This window comes from Tauraco erythrolophus, chromosome 2 (genome assembly GCF_009769465.1).
Source record: "Tauraco erythrolophus isolate bTauEry1 chromosome 2, bTauEry1.pri, whole genome shotgun sequence".
NCBI classification, from domain to species: domain Eukaryota; kingdom Metazoa; phylum Chordata; class Aves; order Musophagiformes; family Musophagidae; genus Tauraco; species Tauraco erythrolophus.
In genome coordinates this window covers 20,531,094-20,554,587 of record NC_141466.1, presented here as the reverse complement: position 1 = coordinate 20,554,587, position 23,494 = coordinate 20,531,094, and the positions used below count along the sequence as shown (strand labels likewise).

General features: G+C 40.9%; 1 protein-coding gene across 2 annotated transcripts in view; it reads left to right on the top strand.

Moving 5' to 3' along the window:
* Positions 1-14,532, top strand: part of AFG1L (AFG1 like ATPase) — a 69,602-nt gene extending 55,070 nt beyond the window's left edge. For both annotated transcript variants that reach the window (XM_086608129.1, XM_086608128.1), the window contains 3 exons: positions 9,992-10,132; positions 11,851-11,964; positions 12,693-14,532. In XM_086608129.1, the coding sequence (XP_086464255.1) occupies positions 9,992-10,132; positions 11,851-11,964; positions 12,693-12,827 (390 nt within the window). In that variant the 3' untranslated portion in view covers positions 12,828-14,532. The remainder of the gene's footprint in view (positions 1-9,991; positions 10,133-11,850; positions 11,965-12,692) is intronic.
* Positions 14,533-23,494: the final 8,962 nt, after the last annotated feature.

Sequence of the window (23,494 nt, the reverse complement as noted above, 5' to 3'; positions counted from 1 at the left end):
TTTCATTTCTCTGTATTCACACATAAAGGTCAGCGTTCATTACGTGAAAAATCACCCTCTGCCAGTCCTCTTTCTTCACTTCCCTTTTAAAATTTTGCTTAAAAACTGATAATTGTGACAGTTTAGCTTGAATCTTGATCTGGTATAAATAATTTAAGCAGCCGTGTACTTTACATGTAATCCTGCAAGGTCCTAAAGGAGTAAGTCGGTGGAGTCCTCCTCACAGTACTATGGGTTTAAGTCTGCCTCTCGCTTGCGTAGCAACCACTGCCCTCTGCTGGGAACGCTGACTTCGTGGCCTAACACGTTTTAGCCTTTTCTTCACAAAGGTTGAGTAACTTGTTTCATTGATCCTACCGTATCTCCATTAAGTAATTAAATATAGCCTTTTGTCCAACCGCCAAGTGCCAATGACCATAGCGTCTCAAGAGGATAGGAAGATGGATCTACAAAACTGATTCCGTGGGTGGGTAAACTAGAGAACAGACAGTCATGTCAAATGCAAAAGGCTTAATGCAGAAATGCATGGAAGTTCATAAACAACAAGTTGTTTAGCGTTTCTGTAATTGGCAAAGTGCAAATTAGTGTAGATTAGCACAAGAAAGACGTGGAAAACAGTTTCTGTTAGGTGGCTGTTTCATTGCAGTAGGCACCCTGTACAGACCAAGAGGAAGGTGCGGTTCCTAACTTGAATAGCTTGTACTTCAAAATGAAAGAAGATGTAACCAAAGAGTTTCTTTTTGGTTGGTTGGTTTGTTCTTTTGGCTTGTTGTGTTTTGGGTTTTGGGTTTTTTTTTTTGTTTGTTTGTTTTTTTTAAGGTGTAATTTTCAAAGGCAAACAGTGATTTAGGAATGCAAGCATCTGTGCAAGTCAATTGAATGTCTCCCCTTGTGATGACACAGCTCAGCCGCATTTGCAGTTTAATGATTCTGAATCATTTTGAGGAATTACCTTCATTAAAAACTGCTAAACTAATCCACTGTAGAATTTGGTGTCATCTTTAGGATTGCTGGGTATAGTTGTAAATAAAGATACCATGGAGTTGCTCAGAAGTGAGCATTATTTTCAATAACTGTTTAGAATCATAGTTTTCCTTAGTTTGATTTTGATCTTAGTTTTATCCGGAGCAGGAGATTCACTTTGCAGCTTAGGCTCTGGACTGAGAGTCTGTTTTTCATTAGCTACGCTTTCAGAATTTAACCAGTTTCTACACCCCAAAGTCTTATCTAGCTCATACGCTTAATACACTCATTTCAGATGGAGATATTGTAATGTAGTAATATTGTTAGTCAAACCTCCTTTCTTTTTGATGCCTTATTTCATGTGTATCGGGGCTTAATTTTAGAAAGCACTCTCTTTGGTGAAAGCTGCATAAGCTTTGAGTTTTTAGATCCTATACTTTATAGACCAGAGAATACACAAAACCAAGATTTTGAAGCTGATTGTAGTTTTAAGGGTTTACCTTTTTAATTCAATTCTTTGTTTCTTAAATGCCTGAATGTACTCTTTTTAAAAAAAGAATTGTCCATGGTTTTGGAATCTTTAACAGTAAGTGGCAATATTTAACTAGACTTATAAATAGGATGACCTATAAACCTAATTCCCATAGTTTCTGGGTTCTTTTTAAAACTTAAAAAACTACAAGATCGCTTGATCTGTTAGCTTATTTAAGGGGAACTTACATGCGCTTTTAATGCAAATACGTTTCTTTCTTATGGCCTTCTGTGTTTTACCTGCTTATATCTGTTGAAATTGTTTATAGACTTGTTTGTTTACTGTACAGAGCAACAGAAACTTCTATTTTTTTTTTTTTAAGCCTTAACTATTTTTGGAGACCTTATCATTGACAAATGCCGTACTTTGGAGTTGGAACTGGAAATTTGTCAGTGAGGGCTTTGGGAGCAGAAACATGCCTTTTGCCGTTTCACCAGTCTGTAGCCAACTTTGACCAGTTGATGGGTCTTTGAGACATCTTACTTCTAGTAGGCTCAGTGCCAATGTCTGTTGTTATTTAGTAGATGCTTAGTGATGAATAAACATAGTGGCGTGCTCTAGTGAGACTGACATTTCATCTCGGTTGGGATAAAACAGAGAGATGGGCAAATACCCATGAGTGAAGCAGTGTTTACCTGTGTGCAAGAAAAAGGAACTCAAGTAGAGAAGGTGCAGAAAAGGTGTACTTGGGAGAGTCTGGGCTAGAATGGCATGCATGTTTTGCTCACAGGAGAGAAAAAAAAAAAATGAGAGAACCTCATCCACATCAGTCACCCCCAATAAATATCAAGAATGGAAAAGCACTTTTTCAGTTAGTTGCTAGCACTGTCATACATGAATATAAAATTGTTTATGAATATAAAAAAGCTGGAAGTTAGTAACGTTTTCTGAATCAGCAGAAGAACAAAGTTCTGACACAACTGTCCATTGTGAGAAATGGGACTAAAAAAACTTGTGCTGTAAGAACAAGCAAAATGAGTTCTCACCAGGATTCTGTGATGAATTGACCTGAGATAGCAGAGGGCTGTACTTGATCCAGAAGATATCTTCTACCCCAGCATTTTTAGATCTCAGATTCCTGCTCTACTCATCATCTCTGTGGGTGTCAAAACTGGAAAACAGTTTACACAAAGGATGTGCAGTAGGTATAAGGTAAGGTGGCATCAATACCAAAATACAGTTAGGAAAATCCAGAATGGCTGTTGCTTTTTTCTGAGTTTGTCCCTCCTTCTGCATAGGCACTACAGTAATCATCATTGCTATGTGATACTGTAATTACATGATCACATACAGCTGAATGCTGCCTTGTATAATTGGCTTCTGTCATAGTCTGCACCAGAGTTAGTGTGTGATACTGTTCTTGTTAAAAAACCCAAACACCTACAAACAAACAAAAAACCCAGCCAAAACCCCACCTTTTGACTGTTGGCAACTGTAATCTTAATTTTCTGGGCATTCTTCTTGAGGCACTGAGGCCTAGACTGCCATAGTCATGGCTCTGACTGAAGTCAGTGGGTGTTGGATTTCGAACTGTTAGTGTTCCATGAAACCTGAAAAATCGTCTTTCAGAAGTCCTTAACCTGGCACCAAGTGCTTGCATATGCTTTTAATTTTAATTTCTCTCTCGTCTGTTTGTAAAACGGAGATAGTGTATCTTTCTTGATTCACAGCCATCGTTGTGGAGATAAATTTGTGACTGCAGGTGAAATACCTAGGTGTTGTGATAACAAAAGCCGAAGAAGAAACGCATAATTCTTCCACATAAGTGTTTGAAAAGTCTATGAAAAATTAGATTTTGTGACACTCCAGAAATAAAGGACAAAACACTTACTGCCAAGTGTGCCTTATATGAGAACCAGTATTCTGCATACTGGTAGGTCAAGGGTCCTGGAAGAGGGGGAAGCATCAGTTAATGTAAGTCAAAACTATAGCATATATCCTAGGGATAAAGATTAAGGGTCCACAGGCAACTGCTGTCTAACATCTGTGTCTGACTTTTCAGCTTTAACAATGTTTTTCAAAATGTAACTTTCATTTGTGTGATTACTGCTGGAAGCATCATTGGGCCATTCATTTTTGGTGTCTTCCCTCTTAGTAACTAAAACACACGTGTCCTGGTTTTAGCTGGGACAGAGTTAGCTCTTCTTTTTAGCAGCTAGAAGAGCTCCGTGTTTTGGTTTTACTCAGAGGGTCACTCTGAGAAGAATATTGATAGCAAGCTGATATTTGTGGTTGGAAGTGAAACTCCAAGGTCTTTTCAGTGTTCCGTGTTCTCGCCAGAGTGCAGAAGCACGGCGGGATAAGGGGGGAGCATGGCCAGGACAAGGGGGGCCACGATTCCCCTTGTGATTTGTGGTGGAACTTAAGATTGAGGGCCAAACTGGCCAATTAGTATTCCATATCATGCAGCATCATGCCCAGTATAAAGGTGAGGGACAGCTGGAAAGAAGGGCTTTTTGCGCTTTTGCTCTTTCGCTGCTTTTGCTCCTTTGCGCTTCCGCACTTTTGCTCTATTGTTTTTTTTTTCTCTCATCCAGTTCTCCCACTCTTGGAGTCCTATCTCTCTCTCTCCCCCTCTCTATTTCGGGGCCTCGTGTTTGTCTGGGATTGCAGCTTTGGGATGAGATGGGCTTTGGATAAGAGGGGTGGTGAGCATCTACACTGTGTATTACTCATCTGTATTAAATTATTCTTATCTCAACCCACGGGTTTCCCATTTCTCCTTTAATTCTCTCCCTCATCCCTGGGGCTGGGGGAGGGAGAGTGAGTGACTGTGTGGGGTTTGGTTGCTGGAGCGGCCTAACCCATGACAAAACATTAAAGAATATTTTAAAAGAAAGAATAATGAATCAATTAGTCAATATTTTAGCAAACAAGTTGTATAGCCTCATGTAGTAGAACACTACTTGCAGTGTTCAAACAAGTTAAAATAATAATTTTAAAGTTGCAGGCCAACTCATAATGCTTAGTTAGGAAACTCAAAAAAAACCCTGCATGTTATTTTAATCTTTCCTCAGTATGCCCTCTGATGTGATCTTTAATTACAGAACGACATGCCTTTTTTTTTTCCACCAGAAGCCTTCAGTAAAGCTTGATAAGAAATTGCCTTCTTCATTAATTTCTCAGTTTATTAGTAATGCTTCAAAGTAACTTCTCTTTTCCTGTAACTTAGAGCTTTCCAATAGATTTGCACTGCCATCAGAATCATAGAGTCATTTAGGTTGGAAAGGACCTCGAAGATCGAGTCCAACTGTTAACTTAACATGCCAAGTCCACCACTAAACCATGTCCCAATGCGCCACGTTTACATGTCTTTTAAATACCTCCAGAGATGGTGACTCCACTGAGATCAGTGTCTTCACTTTTTTAAACCAAGTTAGCCGTGCCCTGTCTTACCTTTTTATTTAAACTTCAACATGCAGATGCGTCATGGGTCATGCCTTAGGTTTTTCTGTTCCTTTCTTGAATTATGATCTTGAAATATTACCTCAGTGCTCTGTTTTATCAGCCCTACTAGTGATAGAGTGTGGCTCTTTTGGAAACAACAGAAAGAGCTCTATGGGTTTTTTTTGTTATTGCTTAATGTCTAAGTTGTAAATATTACCTGGCCTTAAACTGTATTTTGGTTTTGGAGTGGTAGAGTGTCTGCACTAAATTGTAGTTACTGTCAATCACATCTCTTCAGGATGTTATTGGAACTGGCCCTGGAATATCTTCCAACATAAACAAAAATAAATTTTCTCTTGAGATGAAATATCTTTGTGTAACATAGGTAAAGCGTTCTGTATTCTTCAGACAATCTCTAAAAGATGAGCTACTCTGTCATTGATGAGTCAACAAAGAAGGAGGATGCTTTATACTTTAATTAAATGGAATCTGTAATAGAAACAGGAGACAACTAACTCTTAGAACAGTCCGCAGAGAGCTCCAAATAATAAGCATCCTACTTGAACGGAGATGATGATAGCTGAAAATGCATTAAGTAGACAGAGAAACAAAAACAAATGAAGGTGAGAACTCAGTCAAGCAGACTGAAGTGGAGTAAACACTTTGTCAGGAGGGTAGCCCGTGTTAGTGCTAATGCATTTGGCATTAGTATGATGCCTGTAAAATACTGACTCCTGGCATCAAAGTTAATGACAAAAATCTACAAGAGTTTTACCTTATATACACATGCAAGAACAATAATACCATAAGAAAGATTCTTATCTGTTAGGGCTTTTTTTTAAAAAAAAAAAAAATTATACTGCAGCATGTGAAAGAGCTGGTAACAAATGGTAAGTGACAATTCTTACATAAATGTGTTATGGTTCGAAGCTGGGTTTTGATTGATAATTGATGAAACAAATCAAAATCAGACAGTACCAGAAACACACACCAAATCAAGTTGTTATTTTTACAATGCTGTTCAGAGGACCAGATTAATCAGACTAAACTTCTAATAAGAGGATTACATATATATGTGTCAATATTAGGAGGATTTGTATCTTCATTAGCAACTTCAGAGGAAGTAATACCTTCCTGTATGCTACTGACTAAAATGGAATACTTTCTGTGACTGGTTGAGGTTCATAATATACATTTTAGCCCTGGAGGGTTATACAGAAGACAATGGTTAAGCATCTCAAATAATTTGCCACTATTGCTGTCATCTTGTCCCAAGCCTGTGTTTGTTGGCAGTCAGGAACCAGCCAGTACTTGCTGCAAGGTGAGGACGAAGGGCCTGTATTCGATGCTGTGAAGGTGAGGGGAGGGCTGCTGACTGCTGAAACAGCAGAAATCTGCTCCTCAGTGGAGCTTCTGTAACTGGACTGTAGAGTCAGAATCCCTAGCAGTGGTGTAATCTGGCCTTGAACCCGTTTTCCCTGGCTGTCTTTCCTGTGTGGCACGGAGTTGATACATGAGTGCTCGTGCCAGCCACATGCCAGCTTTGTAAGGACAAAAGGCCAGTGAGAATGTGACTTGAGAAGTTGTCAGGGTGCTCCTGCATCCTGGTCTCATGCATTTGAAGCCTTTTGAGGGTACCTGGTAAATTAGAAAAGCTTTGAAACAATTGCAGGCAGCATGGAAATTGAGCCAATAACAAGGTTAGAGGAATAAAAAAAGGCTTCTCTTCTCCAGGCTGAACAGCCCGAACTCTCAGCCTGTCTTCATAGCAGAGGTGTTTCAGCCCTCGGATCATCTTCGTCGCCCTCCTCTGGACTCACTCCAGCTGCTCCATGTCCTTCTGGTGTTGGGACTCCAGAGCTGAACGCAGTACTGCAGGTGGGGTCTCACAAGGGCAGAGTAGAGGGGCGGAATCACCTCCCTGGACCTGCTGGCCACGCTCCTTTTGATGCAGCCCAGAATACGGTTGGCTTTCTGGGCTGCCAGCGCACATTGCCGGCTCACGTTGAGCTTCTTATCTACCAGCACTCCCAAGTCCTTTTCCTCAGGGTTGCTCTCAATCCATTCTTTGCCCAGCCTGTACTTGTGCATGGATTGCCCCGACCCACGTGCAGGACCTTGCACTTGGCCTTGTTGAACTTCATGAGGTTCTTGCAAGCCCACCTCTCCAGCCTGTCAAGGTCCCTCTGGATGGCATCCCTTCCCTCCAGCGTGTCCATAACACCACACAACTTGGTATCATCAGCAAACTTGCTGAGGGTGCACTTGATCCCACTGTCCATCTTGCCAACAAAGATGTTAAATAGCACTGGCCCCAGTACTGATCCCTGAGGAACACCACTCGTCACTGGCGTCCACTTGGACATTGAACTGTTGACTGCAACTCTTTGAGTGCGGCCATCCAGCCAATAATCTCGAGGGTTATGTCTTTCTAAACTCTAAAAGAAGAGGGTTTGAGAACTCCTATATGTAAAGAACTACAGCTGATGCCAACTGAGCCATATGTAACAACTGACTGGATGACTTGGAGTTTCAGTAGCGTCTCACCAAACTTGAGCCTTGGCAGAGAGGTACAAACTTACTCTATTAAAATGCTCATGGCTGTTAAGCGTAGATCTTTCTGATCACGAGATTTTTGAGTCTCTAAAGACACGTTTGTGCCAACATTTACAGAGTATTATCACTTAGCACTGGTGTAGGTATTTCAGAAATTCTTGTTAAACAGCTTGAAATTATCTGCCTTTTATGTCCTTAATTAGAGGAGATTTTGAATTACTTGTTTTTGCACTGCTGAAGTAGATTGAATTCTTGTTTGGCTGGGATAAAGATGCATATTGCAACCCTCTACAAACTGTGGGTTTATGTCTCTATATAAAGCAAAAGAAATATTCCATCTTCCTTTCTTCCCATTTGAAATGCATTAGCCTTATATCTGTCCTCCACCCGTTTCCTTTCTCTGATGCTCTAGGTTTTTCACTTTCATGTGTGGATACTCACCAAGGTGCCTACCAAGTTCTTAGATGTATAGCTCAGTGGTTGGGCACTTCAGTTTGTGGATTTAGCAAAGGTTTGAAACCCTCATTTTTTATTTAATTGTTTATTTATTTATTTTAGGAATCAGCTTTTAATATTTGATTTTTATATTTGAAACAAGAAGGGTGTATTCATACGGTTTGGGTAGAGAAAGTATATCACACTGGGGCTGGAGAGAATAATTCCTCAGGGCTTTGGGCTTCGGCAGAAGAGTGCTTGGGCTCTTCATGTGATAAAAGAATGAAGCTGAATAGCAGCAATGTCTGTAGTTTCTTACCTAAAGAGAGACATGAGAAATTATTTCCTTTCTCACATTCAATTAGGTCATTGCTGTTGTCCCTCTCAGGTACTCAGCACACAGGCGTACTTGATCTTCTCTGTACTTAACAGTACTTCAGTCCTAAGTATGGAATAAAAATTACCGTTACCTAAACCGTTTGCTTACCACCAATCTTAAAATCTCCAGCAGCATCCTAGTATGTGTTGCTTTTAGTGCTTCTATTGTTTTCTTTTGCACTTGATATGACTGTTGTCCAGCTGGCTATTACTTGTGTCTGATGGTGAGGTATGCAGTAGGCTAGCTCTGTAATGTTTCCGTCCACCTTTCACTTTCTTTAACTTTTTCATGCTTTATTTCATCAAAACATTTCAAGTTCAGCTACTCTTTGTCCAGATGAGATCTTTTTTTTTTTTTTTTCAAAGGTGATGCATGAAGCTGTTGCTGGTGGCCCTCATGATGGTTGGTTTCTTGGTTTCTAGTTAAGAAGTCCATAAGAATGGCTGGGGGACTGAAATGGAGGGAGAAAATGAATAGTATATAGCTTTGAGAAGAGGCTATAGTATATACTGCTCTGAAACAATGCTAAAAACACTTGAAAGTTTTTGTAATAATTCTTTTCCATAGATGCCACAGGGCAGTTGTGTGGTTGTGAATGGGAAAGCAGGGATATTGATGAGTCTGCAAATGGGAGAGCTGGCTTAGAGTCACAGACTTCAATAACTGCCTGGGGGGTTAGCTGGTGAGCTCTAGTTTATTCCCATTAATTTTCAGAATAATTTTTGGAATGCTGTCAGAGCTTCTCTCTCCTGTGCTTGCACATAGACCATTTCTACAGGTTTCCCATTCTTGCATGTAAATAAAACTGAAAGTCCTGGTCATGGGCAGCCGTTAGTAATTGATGCTGCCAATCTTGCTCTATGGAGTAGTTACATCCAAGATACTGAAGTACTCACACAAGTAAAACTAATGAGATGAGTTTCAGGAGCATGAAGTTTTTCTCCTAAATAAGATGACTTAACAGGTCAAGATAAAGTACTACCTGCAGTACTAATAGGGTAGATCTTGCAGAAAAAATTGCCTTCCATGTAATGAAAAAGTAGTTTTAAGTGAATGTATTTGAATGTGTAGTTGAATGAGCTACTACTATTTGTGCGTATCTTCTGTTGATGGTTTAGATACAGAAACTAAAAAGATATTATGGATTTTTATTTCATCATTACAGGTGAAACCACGAACAAAGGAACTGCTACAAAATTGTATTTTTGTCTATTTCCTGTTGCTTTCGGTACTTAGAACGTAAGATTTTTATTCAGAGTTAGTCTTGGCTGAACTGAATGCAGGTCTACGTAGGATTTAATAATTAACCTGTGCATTTACGTTTAAAAATCTTGCTGCTGGAAAGCATCCTAATAGCTGTTCAAATTATTTGTGCTTTGAGTTGACTTAGTAGCTTAACCATGTCTTTTCTTTCCTTCTACGGATTATGCTTTATAGTGATTATTTTGTTTGAGGTTGTCAGAGAGATCATAACATTGTCAGGATGCAGAAGAGCCACAGTTTTAACTATCGAACACTGTTTGGGTAAAGCCGGCAGTGTGAGTGAGCACCCACATATACCTGTGTTAGTAAGGGCAAACAAGCATTCCTGAAGCAAGATATGAAGAAACAAAAACAATAATATGATCAGGACTTTACACTTTCTCTTTTCTAATTGTAATATTTTGAGATACGGTGCTTATGTATCATTCTATCATGGGTTTCCATGTTTCCATTTCTTATGGTTTGTTTTCTTTCAGCCTCTTGGGGCCGGTGACTATTTGGAGATATCAAAGCATTTTGACACGGTCTTTATTCGTGCCATACCACTTCTCACAATGGTAAAAAGGACACAAACTCGTCGATTCATTACTCTCATCGATACCTTTTATGAGCATAAGGTGAGAACCAAGCCTTTCCTATATGTATAGGAAAAATATTGGGAACGCTAAAACCTGACTGTTATAATCGGTTTGAAGTAAGGCTTTCTGTGGTAATGATTTGGAAAACATAAGCAGAATGAACTAGCATTGCAAAGAAACATCATTCCAGCTTCATGAAAAAGGGCACATAGCAATAAAGGCAGGGTTTTTTTTTGAATTCTGTGAGCGTTAAGTGTGACCATAAATATAAGCCTGACCTCATTTGCCTTTCTTGAATAGAGATGTTATTTCTTTCCTAACCCAGGAAAACCACAGAAGCCATGTCATCGTTTTAACAATGAGAGATTGTGCTGCCAACTGTGCTGGAGTAAATTGAAATTTTAAAAATTTTAATCTGTATGAGCAGTTGATTGGGAATCAGTGCCTTCCTGAACAGAGTACTGAGGATTTAATAGCATAGTTATATTATTAAGTTTAAAAGAAACAGTCACTATAGTCTTTACATTAGGTTGCAGAGCTTCTAATGGAATAGTAATGATAAATGCAGCACTTCATGGGGATTTACAGAGGTTTCAATCATAGAAGCAAAATCAGCACTACTAAAACAAAGATAAGTTCACGTTTAAGATAATTTTTAAAAAGTAATACAAGATATGAAACCCCATCTTATGTGTGGTTATATATGCACACACTTAAATATTTATGCAATCAGGAAATACGGAGTGAGATTTATTTTTTTCCCCCCAAGAATGTCCTGGCAAGATGATCAGAAAGGCCCTGATTCAGCAAGGTATTGAACTAGCTAAGTGTATGAGTAGTCTCATTAAAGTCAGCCAGATTCTTTGTGCTTTATGATTTGGATATAGACAGTTTCTCAGAGGATATGCTAACGCTTATAAACTAATAATAATATGTCAGAAATGGGTGTGGGTATGTGTGATCTCCTCTATCTACTTGCTGTCATTAAGAACTGCAAGCTAAGAGCCACTTTCTATTACTTCCTCCATAGGAGAAACACAAGTGTTAAACTCCCATCACAAGTAGTTCTTTGGAAGAACTACCTGAGAGAGCATATTTGTGGAGACCTGCCCACAATGCAAATGTTTTGCCTGCATATTCTCAACAAGCGTCTCCTCCTGTTAATAATATTTCAGTCTGTCTTCATTGCAGCCCCCTGGAGATCCTGTATCTCACTGCACATTGTATATCCTCCCAGCAGGCATGAAAACAGCATCGCTATTGTCATTAGCAAATAATGTGCACTTGAGTAGCATAGGTGAAAGCAAGAGTGGTTTGACTCAGGCTTCTGGGAAATTTGAAATTTAAATATTCTTTAGATGGAAATATGCGTGCAGTGCACTTACCTACTCAGAGGAATCTATGGGGGAAAGAAAGCATTGGTCACTAATACTTTATAGCGGTTGTTTTAGAAAGTAAATTTGAGTGTGAACTCATTGCCCATATAGCAGATATTCTGAGTACTTAATAGCACAGTTATGCTGTTCTCTGAGTAAAAGTTACTTGAGTTATTATTGAGAAAAAGATCCTATAATGTTAATATTCCAAATGACTAAGTCAGGTAAATCTGTAATAGCAGTGCTAATTAAGAGAAAAGGAAAATACCTGGAAAAAAAACCAAGCTCATAATTTGAAGTTTGCTTTTCGTAAGACATGTATTCTACCCCTTTTCTGTAAAGCCCAAGTGATGGTATTGTTGCTTGCTCTCCTTCTCTCAGGTGCGTGTTGTTTGTTCTGCAGTGACTCCTCTCCAAAGCTTGTTCCTGGTAGAACACGACAATGGTGGGCTAGAGGACAACAGAGTGTTGATGGATGATTTGGACTTGAGCCAGGTACATGATATTAACATCGTCTCCCTTTTGTAACAAAATTGGTTTTGGTCTCATAATTACAGCAGCGTTTTAGGAAAACATTTAACTAGTGATTTGCTGCTTTTTCTGCAGTGTTATCTGTCGCTTTCGTAATTGCATGTTATTTATTCATCGTTAAAAAAAAGTCACAATGTATGGAACCATTTTGCGTAAGTTTTATGGTCATTTTGATTGTTAGTTGTAAAATCTGCTCAATCATATATGAAAATACTAATTTAAGTTTAGTTCCTGCGTTTAAAATAAAGAAAAAAAAAAAGGCTGTCTGTTCTACCTCTTCCTAGACTATATAGGACTGCCTCACAAATCCTCACAAACAGGACTATTTTGCATATTGCTTATTCTGTTTTTCCTTTTCCCTATAACCTAGTTATTGTTGATGAATTTTTTAAATGATCTGTCTAAATCAGTATACAATTAGTCAACAGAAAAGTGAAAATAGGTGGTTAACATGTCATCATGTTGTTTTAAATCCAAATTACTGTTTTTCTATGTTCCTTCACAAGATTACCTAGCTGAAGTAGGTGTTTTTCTTTAATTTTTGTACGTTCATTTTATTTCTTTGGTGCCAGACTGCTGTCTTGTATTATCAAAGCCTACAAAACACTCAGCCTTAGGAGTTAGACAGGATGCACTTCAGTACAGCTATGTCTCTCACAGTTATGTGGTACTGCTTTTGTGTTTTAATATAGGATTCTGCCAAAGGACTCTCCGTGTTTACAGGAGAAGAGGAGATCTTTGCCTTTCAGCGTACTGTCTCACGGCTTACAGAAATGCAAACTGAACAGTACTGGAAAGATGGGGACAGAAGCAAAAAAAGATTATAATTAAAAGTTGACTAAGATCATCAAGAAGTAAAACTACAGAATCGGAAAGCTTTTTTTTAGCACAACTGAAATAATAATTGCACTTTATCATCTGGACCATGTTTTCTTTCATCAGTTTTTTGTTGTTGTTGTTCTTAAGACACGAGCGAGTACTCATGAGTTGTTTTTCTTTACTACTAGTGTGTGGACATGTGAAATTTCGCCTTCGTTTTCTTTTCTGTAAAATATAACTTTGATGTTCAGGAAGTTTAATGGGATTAGAATTTTTCTGGAGAATTGGTGTAGAGACAAAGTTAATGGGCCGTGCAGGGTTCACAGTAGATTTATAATGTCATGGGAAGAGGGCACTGTGTGGTTCGTGCACTGTGTCTGTCATGCACAATGCAGTTTGCACAAAACAAAAACCAAATGTTTTCTTAATGAAACTCCTGATATTGTATAGGTCCCTGCTAGAATCCTGGAACTCCTCTGTAGTGTATTCTGTTTTTATTTTCCTATTTTGTGTGTGTAGCCATCTGCTGACTTTCAAGCTCTAAGAGTTTCTTGTAATCAGACTGTTGCTCAGTCTGGTTCATTGAAAACTAGTGGTTTGAACCAAGAGAGAAGCCTGAGGAGGAGCTTGAAGGTGCTTGAAAGCACACAGGATTAAGATGTAAGTAATCACTGATGGGAAAAGAAACTACTGTAAGACAGGGTATACTGTAACATGCAAGTTCAAATTAATACTATTCCTAAATTTTGCAGTTTTTGCAAGCCTGGATATGCTGCCTCTATGCCAGTGACATATCTCTATCCTGAATTTTCTCAGGTTTCGTCTGTACCAAACCTTCCATCACTGCTAGCACACCTGCTTTGATCTGGGAAGAGCGGTACAGAGTACTGCTGAGGCAATTCATCATGTATGGAAAAGATGACATGTTAACTGATTCCCTAAAACATGTCACCCATCCTTGTGTTTGCAGTTGGAAACTTTCTTTTAGTTAAAAATTCAATTGTCTCATTCTCAGTTTTAATCTAACTGAAACAAAATATGGTATTGTGCATATTGGCTTATACTGTATTTTTATTAAAAGAAATTGAAAAGCATATTTAGAAACCATGAATAGGGAAAAATAATATCCAGACAATATAATATTGTCATAATATTCCCTATGAATAGGGAAAAATAATATCCAGATGGACTGAAAAGATTGCCCTAATTTCATAGAGAGGAGATACATAACACACTATCCCCAGATTGGAGGGATTTTCTTGGATTTTGCAACATGACCTTTTTCTTGTACTGTATCAAAAATGTTCTTCTCCGCTTTTTTTTTTTTTAATTTCAATTGTAACCCCTGTCACAACTACAGAGAGCTTTTAAAGGGGACTTGGGAGGCAGGGAAGTCTGGAGAGGTCCTGTGCACTTGCATGTGTTACGGCAATACAGGTGTTTTGGAGCCATTGCTCAAGTCTGGTTTTCTCTTTGTCCTGGAAGTTACTTACACTGGCTGTACCTGTTCTTCAAAAAATTTTTAAAGCCTGTGTTTATAGTTTACAACTTATGCAACTATGTTGTTATTCCCACAAGGGTGACTACCATGGAGAATTTTAATGCATATTCATGAAAACCCTGATCAGAATACATTGCTTATACATCAATTATTCAGATATTCTTAAGCATATTTTCAGAGATTTGTATTAGGTTTCTCAACAGAGGGACTATTGAGATTCATACATGTGTGTCTGTATATACACACACATATGTATACCTAATTTATACATATATATATAAAAATACATAAAACTAATATATATTTTAAGTGTGTGTTGTTCTATATTTATGCACGGCAGTCTATACTCGTCAGCCTGGGCCTGCGCCGATAGCTCTCCTGAAGCTTCAGCCTTGACTTTTTTTCTAGTAGCATTCAAATGCCTCCTGCCTTCTCTGAACCAGAACGTATTGTGGGAAAATGGGAGGTGGTGGTAGGCACCCTAAAGCGCCTTTCATCTGGATATTTATTTGCATTCTTTTAAAAGCTGTTTATACCACTGTCATGTGGTACAGGGGAAATGGATAATTTTGCAGAACACAGGTGAGATTTGGGACATGTGAGAGAGGAGGTCCTGGGAGGTTCTGCATTCTCACGGAGACTGTCTTGGCCCAGGGAAGTGAAGTGTTTCTCCACAGTCTGTGTGGGGCATGACCGACCTCATTTAACCAGGGGCTCCAACTGTTGCAGCTTCATCTGTCGATATTTGAGGCTTTTCTGCAATCTGAGCACCCATCTCAAACTCAGATAACCCAGGTTTTTGGAAGCTCCTAAATGCAATGGGACTCAGGTATCATTGAAAGCCTCCTGGGATGCAGGTGAGCTCTGTCAAACTACAGGAGGAAAGTTCCCAAAAGCTTCCAGAGCCAGCGCTGCTTCCAGGGCATATTCCTAAATAAAACCACAGTGCAGTCTTTCCTTGGCCAGCAAGGAGGCTGTCTGTTGGGAGTCATTGGTGGGCACCAGCAGTAATCAAGGAAGAAAAAATGAGGAATATTCCAGAAGGGTTTGGGCCTGAAAGAGGCTGTAAACAAAGGAAAGCCACTTAAATCACTGTGCAGTATTTGTGGTTGCACTGCAGAGTGTGGATTGCCACTTTTAGGTCAGGACCACAGAGAGAAATTGATGGGACCAATTTGTCAGCCAGGCCAGATGCCAGGGCAGAGATCCCCACAGTAACCACAGAAGAAGCATATTTATGTCTGTCCACTTCCCTGGAGAAAGTGAGGCCCTATATGCTTCTTTTACAATGCTGCTAATAATGCTGTACCACGCATAAAGTCTCTTTCCAAAAGAGAATTCGAGGGAGGCTTCTACTCAGGCCACATGACTTCCAGGGAACTGGTGCTGGCCAGAATCTGTCACTGGGGCACAATGGACAACGCTGGGTTATGTCCTGCCCCAGGGCGCTGGGTCACCTATGCTCCCAACAGTCCTGTCCTCTGCTGCTGGCCTGCTCCTCACTGCTTGTGAGACAGCAGCCGTCTGCGACGTCTTGTTCCCACATTAAGATGTTTTACTTGCCAAAATGTAAACAGTGAGATGCCTGTGAATAAATTATGCATACTCCTTAATGGCTGCTGGTTTTGGCTGGGGTAGAGCTGAAACCAGGACAAGGGCCTTAAAATTGCTGGATTTATGCTGGATCCTAAATTCAAGTATTGGCTGTTTAGGTTTTTTTTTTTTTAACTTGGCAAATTCATGTCATCTCAGGTGTGCAACATGTTTTTACTTCCCTTTCAGTCATTCAGCAAACATTATTGCCAAGTTATTTTTAAAGGTCTTTTCCAGTAACCTTACTGATGTGGTATGATATTTTACTGTCGAAGTAAAATCCTTGTGATTATGGACCATGTGAAACATTTCATGTTGGTTTATAAAGGCCATGTCCTGACTGAGAATCTCTCAGCTAACTTGTTTCAAATATTCGATTGACAAAGGAATGTTCCCAGTGCCCGAAAATTTGAATTACAGCTTCTGTGAGCATAGTTACTCTATCCATACAGACATTTTATCTTTAAAGCTGTATTTTCATTTTGCGTTCTTGTGCAGCAGCTCTTACCTTTTTTTATAAATAATGCAATTCTGTCTTTCAACGCTGCTGGTTTTCTGTGTTTACCTTTGCACAGATTGAGGGAACAATTGCAGTATTTTGGGTATAACATGACAGCCTTCCAAAGGTTTTTGGAGGGACTGAAGATGCACTTTCTGCTGCTGTGACTTTTTGATCTAAAAAGGAAAAGCATTCATGGCTTTTGTTGATTAAAGGTGATCATAATGACACTATAGCTGGATAGATGTCACCTATTTTGCAGCAATTTAAACATGAAAAAAAAATGACCGTGTTTCAAACAGTGCTCAGGACAGTCACCAGCCATCTAACAAGGAGGAAGACTAATCTTTCCATCAAGTCCTCTCTAAGAGGATCAAGATCCAGGAAGGTTTTTTTCTGCAGTTACCTGGATCTGAATAATCCCAGTGCCTCAGTTTCCCTGTTGCTAAAATGGGAATGATGTTACTTTCTTATTTGCTAACACTGGAGTGCTGCCAGGCTTCACTCATTAATATTCTAAGATGCTCGCTGAGGCTCTCGGATGAAAATACTTCAGTAAAGTATGTAAACAGTGCAAAAAAATGATTTAACTACTCAAAGTGGATTAGTTTCCTTGTTTGGGTTCCAGAATTAATGCCATCAACTAAACACCACGTGCCTCTTTGTAGTATCAATTTTTTTGTGTGTGTGTAATGCATCTATTTTAAAGAAAATGAATTCTGAGGTTTGTGATTAAAATCCTAACCAATTCATGTAACTTTTCTTCTACCTGTAATGACAAATTTCCTATATGATTCATTACAAGCTTAGCTCCTCTGCTTGTGAACTACAGTGGATATGTAAATTCTATTGTGATTTTCCTTGTATTATATACTGAGAATTTTTTTTTAAAAGTACACCATTTTGAGTCTATAACAAACTGAACACTGTTAAATCCTTCTGTTATTTGAGAAGAATTTATGTTGTAATAAAGGAAAATTAATAAATCTAGATTTTAAAAACATTTCACTTATTATTCACTCTATTTTTAGGAATGTTGTTCTAAATAGATAGGCTTTCTGTTACTTAGTCAGATTTTTTTTTAAATCTCTGACTCCAGGGAGTAACCCTGGACTCACAGCACTGGCAGTTTCTGGGGACTCAGTTGCCTGAGTGAGCTGTAGCACCACAGGCCATTGCCCTACATGTGGCTCAGCTTTTGGTAGGTGTATCCAGGGCTTGTCAGAAAGGTCCTCCTCCAGAAGCACTTTAGACTTATCCTCCTCTGTTACTGCTGCCGTCAGCCCTAATTTTTGATTTTGGAACCCTTTTTTCTGCCTCTCTGACTTTTCTGTGGTAACTTGAGGGTGAGGTGCTCCAGCTGGGTGCAAACCACAATTAAAGTGCTCTGCTCTTCTGTTAATTTGGGATTCTTACTGTTCAAGATCTGCTTTTGCTGTCAGCTAATTAGTTCTGCGATTAGTTGTTACAGGTTTTGCACAGCTTGGACAATTCCCGCTGGGAAGCAGTTAGTTAACATTTAGGCAGGCAGAGAAGTCCCTGCACTGATGGATGGGAAGGGTGTGAGGGTCACCGCAGCATCCCAGTGCAAGTGCCCTCATGCAGCACCTATTACTGTTGTGAATGGGAGAGCAAGGCTGGAGCATGACACTTCTCCATGGATGCTAGTGGCAGATAGTCAGTTCTTGCTGACAGAAGGCCAAGATGGCCAATGGTGTTTTACAGTCGTGCTTGAGAAAGCAGTGGAGGAATTAAATTCTGGGGCTCTACCTTCTACTGGAAACATTCGATCTCCCCATTTTGTGAAGAGAGGGGTTGTCATACTGAATATTGAGCTGTGACCAGCTTGCTCCAGAATCTTGCTTGCAGCAGTGCAGTATCCGACGTTTGAGAAGAGCATCCAGCAAATTTCTTAGTATCCCATTACAGATTCACACAGGTTTGTGAAGCAGGAGGTTGTATCCTCGCCAATGGTTGCATGCCTTGTTGCTCATGTAAACGTTGGATCCTTCTCCACACTCATGTGAGATCCCTCTTTTTTTTTCCCTCAAACATCCTGCAGCAGTGAGCTGTCAGGGTCTAATTAGAAATTTTGCTCAAAAACAAGTCCCTTTGCATGCTTCGCTGCCACTTCCGAAATACTTCAAGAACAGATGCAGCCACTCTGCCTTTGCAGTTTTGTTTGTTCAATGGATGTGTCTCTCATATCCCCCTAATCCATTTCCTCTCAGAGATGTCCATCTTTTGTCACAGAAGAGCACTGCTTGTCTTGGAATACTTCATCTTTTTCTGTTCTTCTGCAACCTCATTTCTGAAGTAGGAGCACAGGTTTGCGGGACCCCTGAGCTTGGAGGTTCTTGCTGCTTGGCTTTGGTCCTGGAGAGCTCTGGCACATGCGAAATACGGGGTGTGGGGGTGCATCTGTGCCCTTGCAGAATGGGAGACCCTTGGGTTGGGGCAGTGCCTGTGTTTGCCTTTCTGTCTGCCGAGAAGGAGGACTTGCAGCGGCAGTCCCTCCCTTGCGCGAGAGTAGAGGGAGGATGGAGCAGATGGAGGATGCAGGCCACTTGCTCCCTCTCCAGCCTTCTGCATTCTCCACATATTTGTAAAACAACTTTTGTTTTAAATTGAATTGAATTCTAAGAGCGCCATTAAAATACAGAAATGCTTCTCGCTGACCTATTACTCTGCATTCATGTTGGTAAAATTTTGGATGAGTTTCTATAGTCCTTCCGCCAGTTCTTTGTCAGGGTGAAGGGTTTAGTTGGCTCTGTTAATCCACTCTCTAGCTGAAATTGTTCATTTAAATCGTTGTAAAAATCCACTCTTTTCCAATGCGAATCCTATATTCCCAGATTCAAGTACTGCTGCCAGTGCAAAGACTTCAAATTCTTTGAGTGCAATCACACTGTGTCAGTCCAAAGCCAAATTGCAAACACTTATCCACATTTCCCCTTACTCAGCTTTAAGCTAATTTTTCCAGGCAACAATAGCCATAATAGTATAGGGAAAGATTATTAGAAGAGCTTAAGAAATGGTTGATCGATTCCTTCACAAGCTGGGGTGTAATTCTACCTCATCCTCTTCTTGCAAGAAGCAAAGCCTTTCGTTCTATGACTTAATATATTTTTAGCACACGGTTCTTCAGTGTCACAGTAATTAAGGGTGATCACAGCCTCTGAAAGATGAAGCACAGAACAAAAGATCAAGTGATTGTTTAAGCTGAAGTTAACTGAACCAGGAAAAGTAAGCTCACTGACATGAAGAAAAAAGCTTTCTTTGTATCCTCTGGTCCTTTACAATTAGCAAAGCCAAACACACTCGTGTAACTTTTTCTACCTACAGTGATGGACATCGTTCAGGTCACAACACGACGTGTTGGGCAGTGAGGTTTTTTCCTGTAGGCTTGTTAAGAGCATCGCTCACGTCAGGTCTTTCCTGTAGCTGAGGTGCGGTGTGCCCAACCACACTTCCCTGTTGGTCAAGGTTCAAACATGCTGCAAACAATTAACAAAGTTAGTTGAGGGGAGAACGGACGATGTTTGTTGAAAACACAGGCAGAGGACCAGCCTTCTCCAGTTGTGGTTGATATCTCCCAAAAAGTAACGTTTCAGAGGCCAACAGAGAGAGGAGCAATTGCTGTCCAGAGAAATTACAATCTGAATGGGCTGCCATTTTCAGTGCTTCACTAGGACGGCCGTGATTGCTATAGAAACTTCTGAGAGCGAGACAGAGAGGTTTTCCAGCACTGGAAATTGCGAACGGAGAAGGTTAGACTGGGTGCAAAGCCCATTCAGTCAGGCAGCTGCCAGTCGAGCCTCTTTGCCAAGTAGATTGTAGGAAATGCTGATTAAAATGTCCACTGAATGCACCAGGCAAATTAAATTTCAGTCAACAGCCGCCCGGCCAGTTTTGGTGGGAAGATGGCTCTGGTGCACAGTGCACCTGGACTCGCTCTGCCCCCGCAGGCTCTCCTGCGGATGCGTGCCCCCTGCTTACCTGTACGGCAGCGATGCTGTGGCAGTGAAGTTGTGGCCGTGGCAGTCTAAAGACATGGCTAAGATGAGGCTTGTGGGGAAAGGTGGTAGTGGCTGATTTAATAAAGGATGTCCATGGCTGGGGACAAAAAAAAAAAAAAAAGCCAGATATCCTTCCAGGTTGGGGAGCAGTGTCCATGCCCATCCTGGCTTTACCATCTCTCCCAGGGCACAAGCTCAGCAGATGAGGGCTGCTGCCACGTTCACATGAAGTCCCCCCCTGCAGCCCATCGGTCCCCAGCTCTGGTTGCACACCCAGGTGCATCTGCAACTGCAGTAATGTCTCTCCTTAAGAGGCTGCTCTTCTCTCTTTTCCACAACCCCACTCCCCGGTCCTTTCATCTATACTGAGGGAGGTTTTAATATTTTTCTGTGTTCCTCACCGGCCTTGGAAAAAGAGCTTGACACCCTTCTGGCAGCAGGCTGGCAGCAGTTATTCCAGTACCTTACTCTCCATTGATCCCCTGAAGGACCATCTGTATTATTAGGCTTTATCTCTGTCATTGTTCCGTTTCCTCCTCCCTCCTGTCTCCCCTTGGCCTCCTTTGATTTAACCCAGGCAGTGAGCCAGAGGAGTCTGAGGCAGGTAAGCTCAGACACCTGTATTGCTCTGACACACTAACACAGCCGTTTCCCTTCTCCACAAGCTGCGCGCAGCCGGTGCGCCAGCTCGGGCAGCGAAGCCTTCAGCGCTGCGCCCCTTTACAACAGCTCCACTTAGGACAGTTTTTCTCTTTTCTCTTTTTTCTCTTAATTGCACTCAAGACTGCTTTCTCAGTCGTGGTTGGCTTTCTGATAAAACAATAAAACCTCTTTGTGCATCGGTGAGGTTTCCTACCTACCTATGTGGCTGTTTCGAAATATACTGGTTCTTCCCAGGCTGCACTTGGAAAAAAACGTTTGCGCTTCAGTATAAAAAAATGTATGGCCTGTACTAATAAGAGCAATGAGATTTGTCTTGCAGCGTAAGGGTGAACAATGTAACAAGTCGGGGCTTATCAAAACCATGAAATGTTTACTCTGTGGAATTTTTTTTTTTCCACAAAATAAATGATGCACTTTTGGTGGTAAGTACAATTGGCATTTTGGTCTTATTGTGATTCTGTTTGTTTACAATTTCTCAATACACAGTTCTTTAAAACTCAGACTGACTTCATCCTCTGCTCTCAGAGCACCTGGAAACAGTGCTCAAGCATCAAGATGTCTGCTCAAGCCAGTGTCTGTCCTTGTTTACTTAGTTTTTTTTATATGCATTGGTTATTTGTTTTACTCATGGCTAACACCAAGCCGTTACAGTATTGCATATGTATATGTGTGTGTATATGCAATGAAGGACCTGCGAAGGGTTTTGCAGTCCTGGTGGCCTGTAACTGCTCCCATAGCCATGAGCAAAGGTTTGGTTAATGGACGCCAATCTGTCAATTGTTGAACAATTTAGGAAATTAGTTATTGACATAATGGAGAGATTATCTGAGTGTAACACAGCAGCCCATACTTGAGGACACCTCCATCAGCTAAGGTCGACCCTAATAATTAACAGCCTTACCCAGTGCCCCAGAGGTGCTTTATAAGGCTGAAGGTTAAATAGCTTCTGTGCATCGGATGGGCTCATTACACCAGTATGTCTATAATGGCTTTCCCGAAGCCACAGCAGCTCGTTAATTGTTTGTTCTCATCTTACGGCCTTTCCAGGGGTTTTCTGTACCATTACAAAGCTGTGCCCTTATCCTTGCCAGATTGCCTTTTCCTGTTCGGCCTGAGAACCAGTGTCCCCTTGCCAAGCGTGGACCCGCCTGCCATCCCTTTGCTTGCCCTTGGTTGGCTGTAGGTTGCTGCTCAAGTACCCTCCATGCATCTTCCTCCAGCCCCACTTCTCTACCTCAGCTCTTCCTTCAGTGAAACATAAAGGCTTGATAGCCAGCTGCCTCCTGTTAACCATTCAGCACCGCAGTTCAGCATCCGGGCAGCCCTGTGGTTCTCCTCTGTTTGGTCCAGGGCTTATTTAACTTAAAGTTTTCCAAAGAAGTGTGGCCAGCAGGTTGAGGGAAGTGATTCTGCCCCTCTACTCTGCTCTCGTGTGACCCCATCTGCAGTACTGCATTCAGCTCTTAGGCCTCAAACATAAGAAGAACATGAAGCTGTTAGAGCGGGTCCAGAGGAGGGCCGCAAAAATGGTCCAAGGGCTAGAGCACCTCTCCTGTGAAGACAGGCTGAGAGAGTTGGGTTGTTCAGCCTGGAGAAGAGAAGGCTCCAGGGTGATCTTCTAGCAGCCTTCCAGTACCTAAAAGGCCTACAAGAAAGCTGGAGAGGGACTTTTTATAAGGGTGTGTAGTGATAGGACAAGGGGAAATGGCTTTAAACTGAAAGAGGGTAGATTTAAATTAGATCTAAGGAAGAAATTTTTTACAATGAGGGTGGTGAAACACTGGAACAGGTTGCTCAGAGAAGCTGTGGCTGCCCCATCCCTGGAGATGTTCAAGGCCAGGTTGGACAAGGCTTTGAGCAACCTGATGTAGTGGAAGGTGTCCCTGCCCACGGCAGGGGAGTTGGAACTAGATGATCTTTACGGTCGCTTCCAACCCAAACCATTCTATGATTCTATGAAAATCAGAGGGCAATGATGAATCAAAGGCTAAGTGTCATAAGTAAGTGAATTGGCATGGAAGAGGAACAAGGTTTGCAAGGATAGCACAATCAACTGGTAATCCACCTGCTTCTCTGATCAACTGCTACAGCTGGAAAAAAAACAGAAAAACTTTCTGGGCTGAGAACACCTTTGCCAGCTCATTTGGAGCTGAAGCCATTCAGCCGTTCATGCCACATGCTCCTGCCTATGTCCCAAGTGAGAAATGAGCTGCAAAAGACTCAGCCTTTGGGTTGAAAGCCTCCAATGTACTTGGGCACCTGGCTAGAGTGAAAGTAGGTCCTTACAAAGGAGGAGCTGGGCTTTAGCACCTCCTGTCTTTTAAACTGGAAGATGATTGAATGCACATCTCTTGCGTATAACAGGGTAAGCAGAGGCTAAAAGCAGGGGGAAGTGGGTTT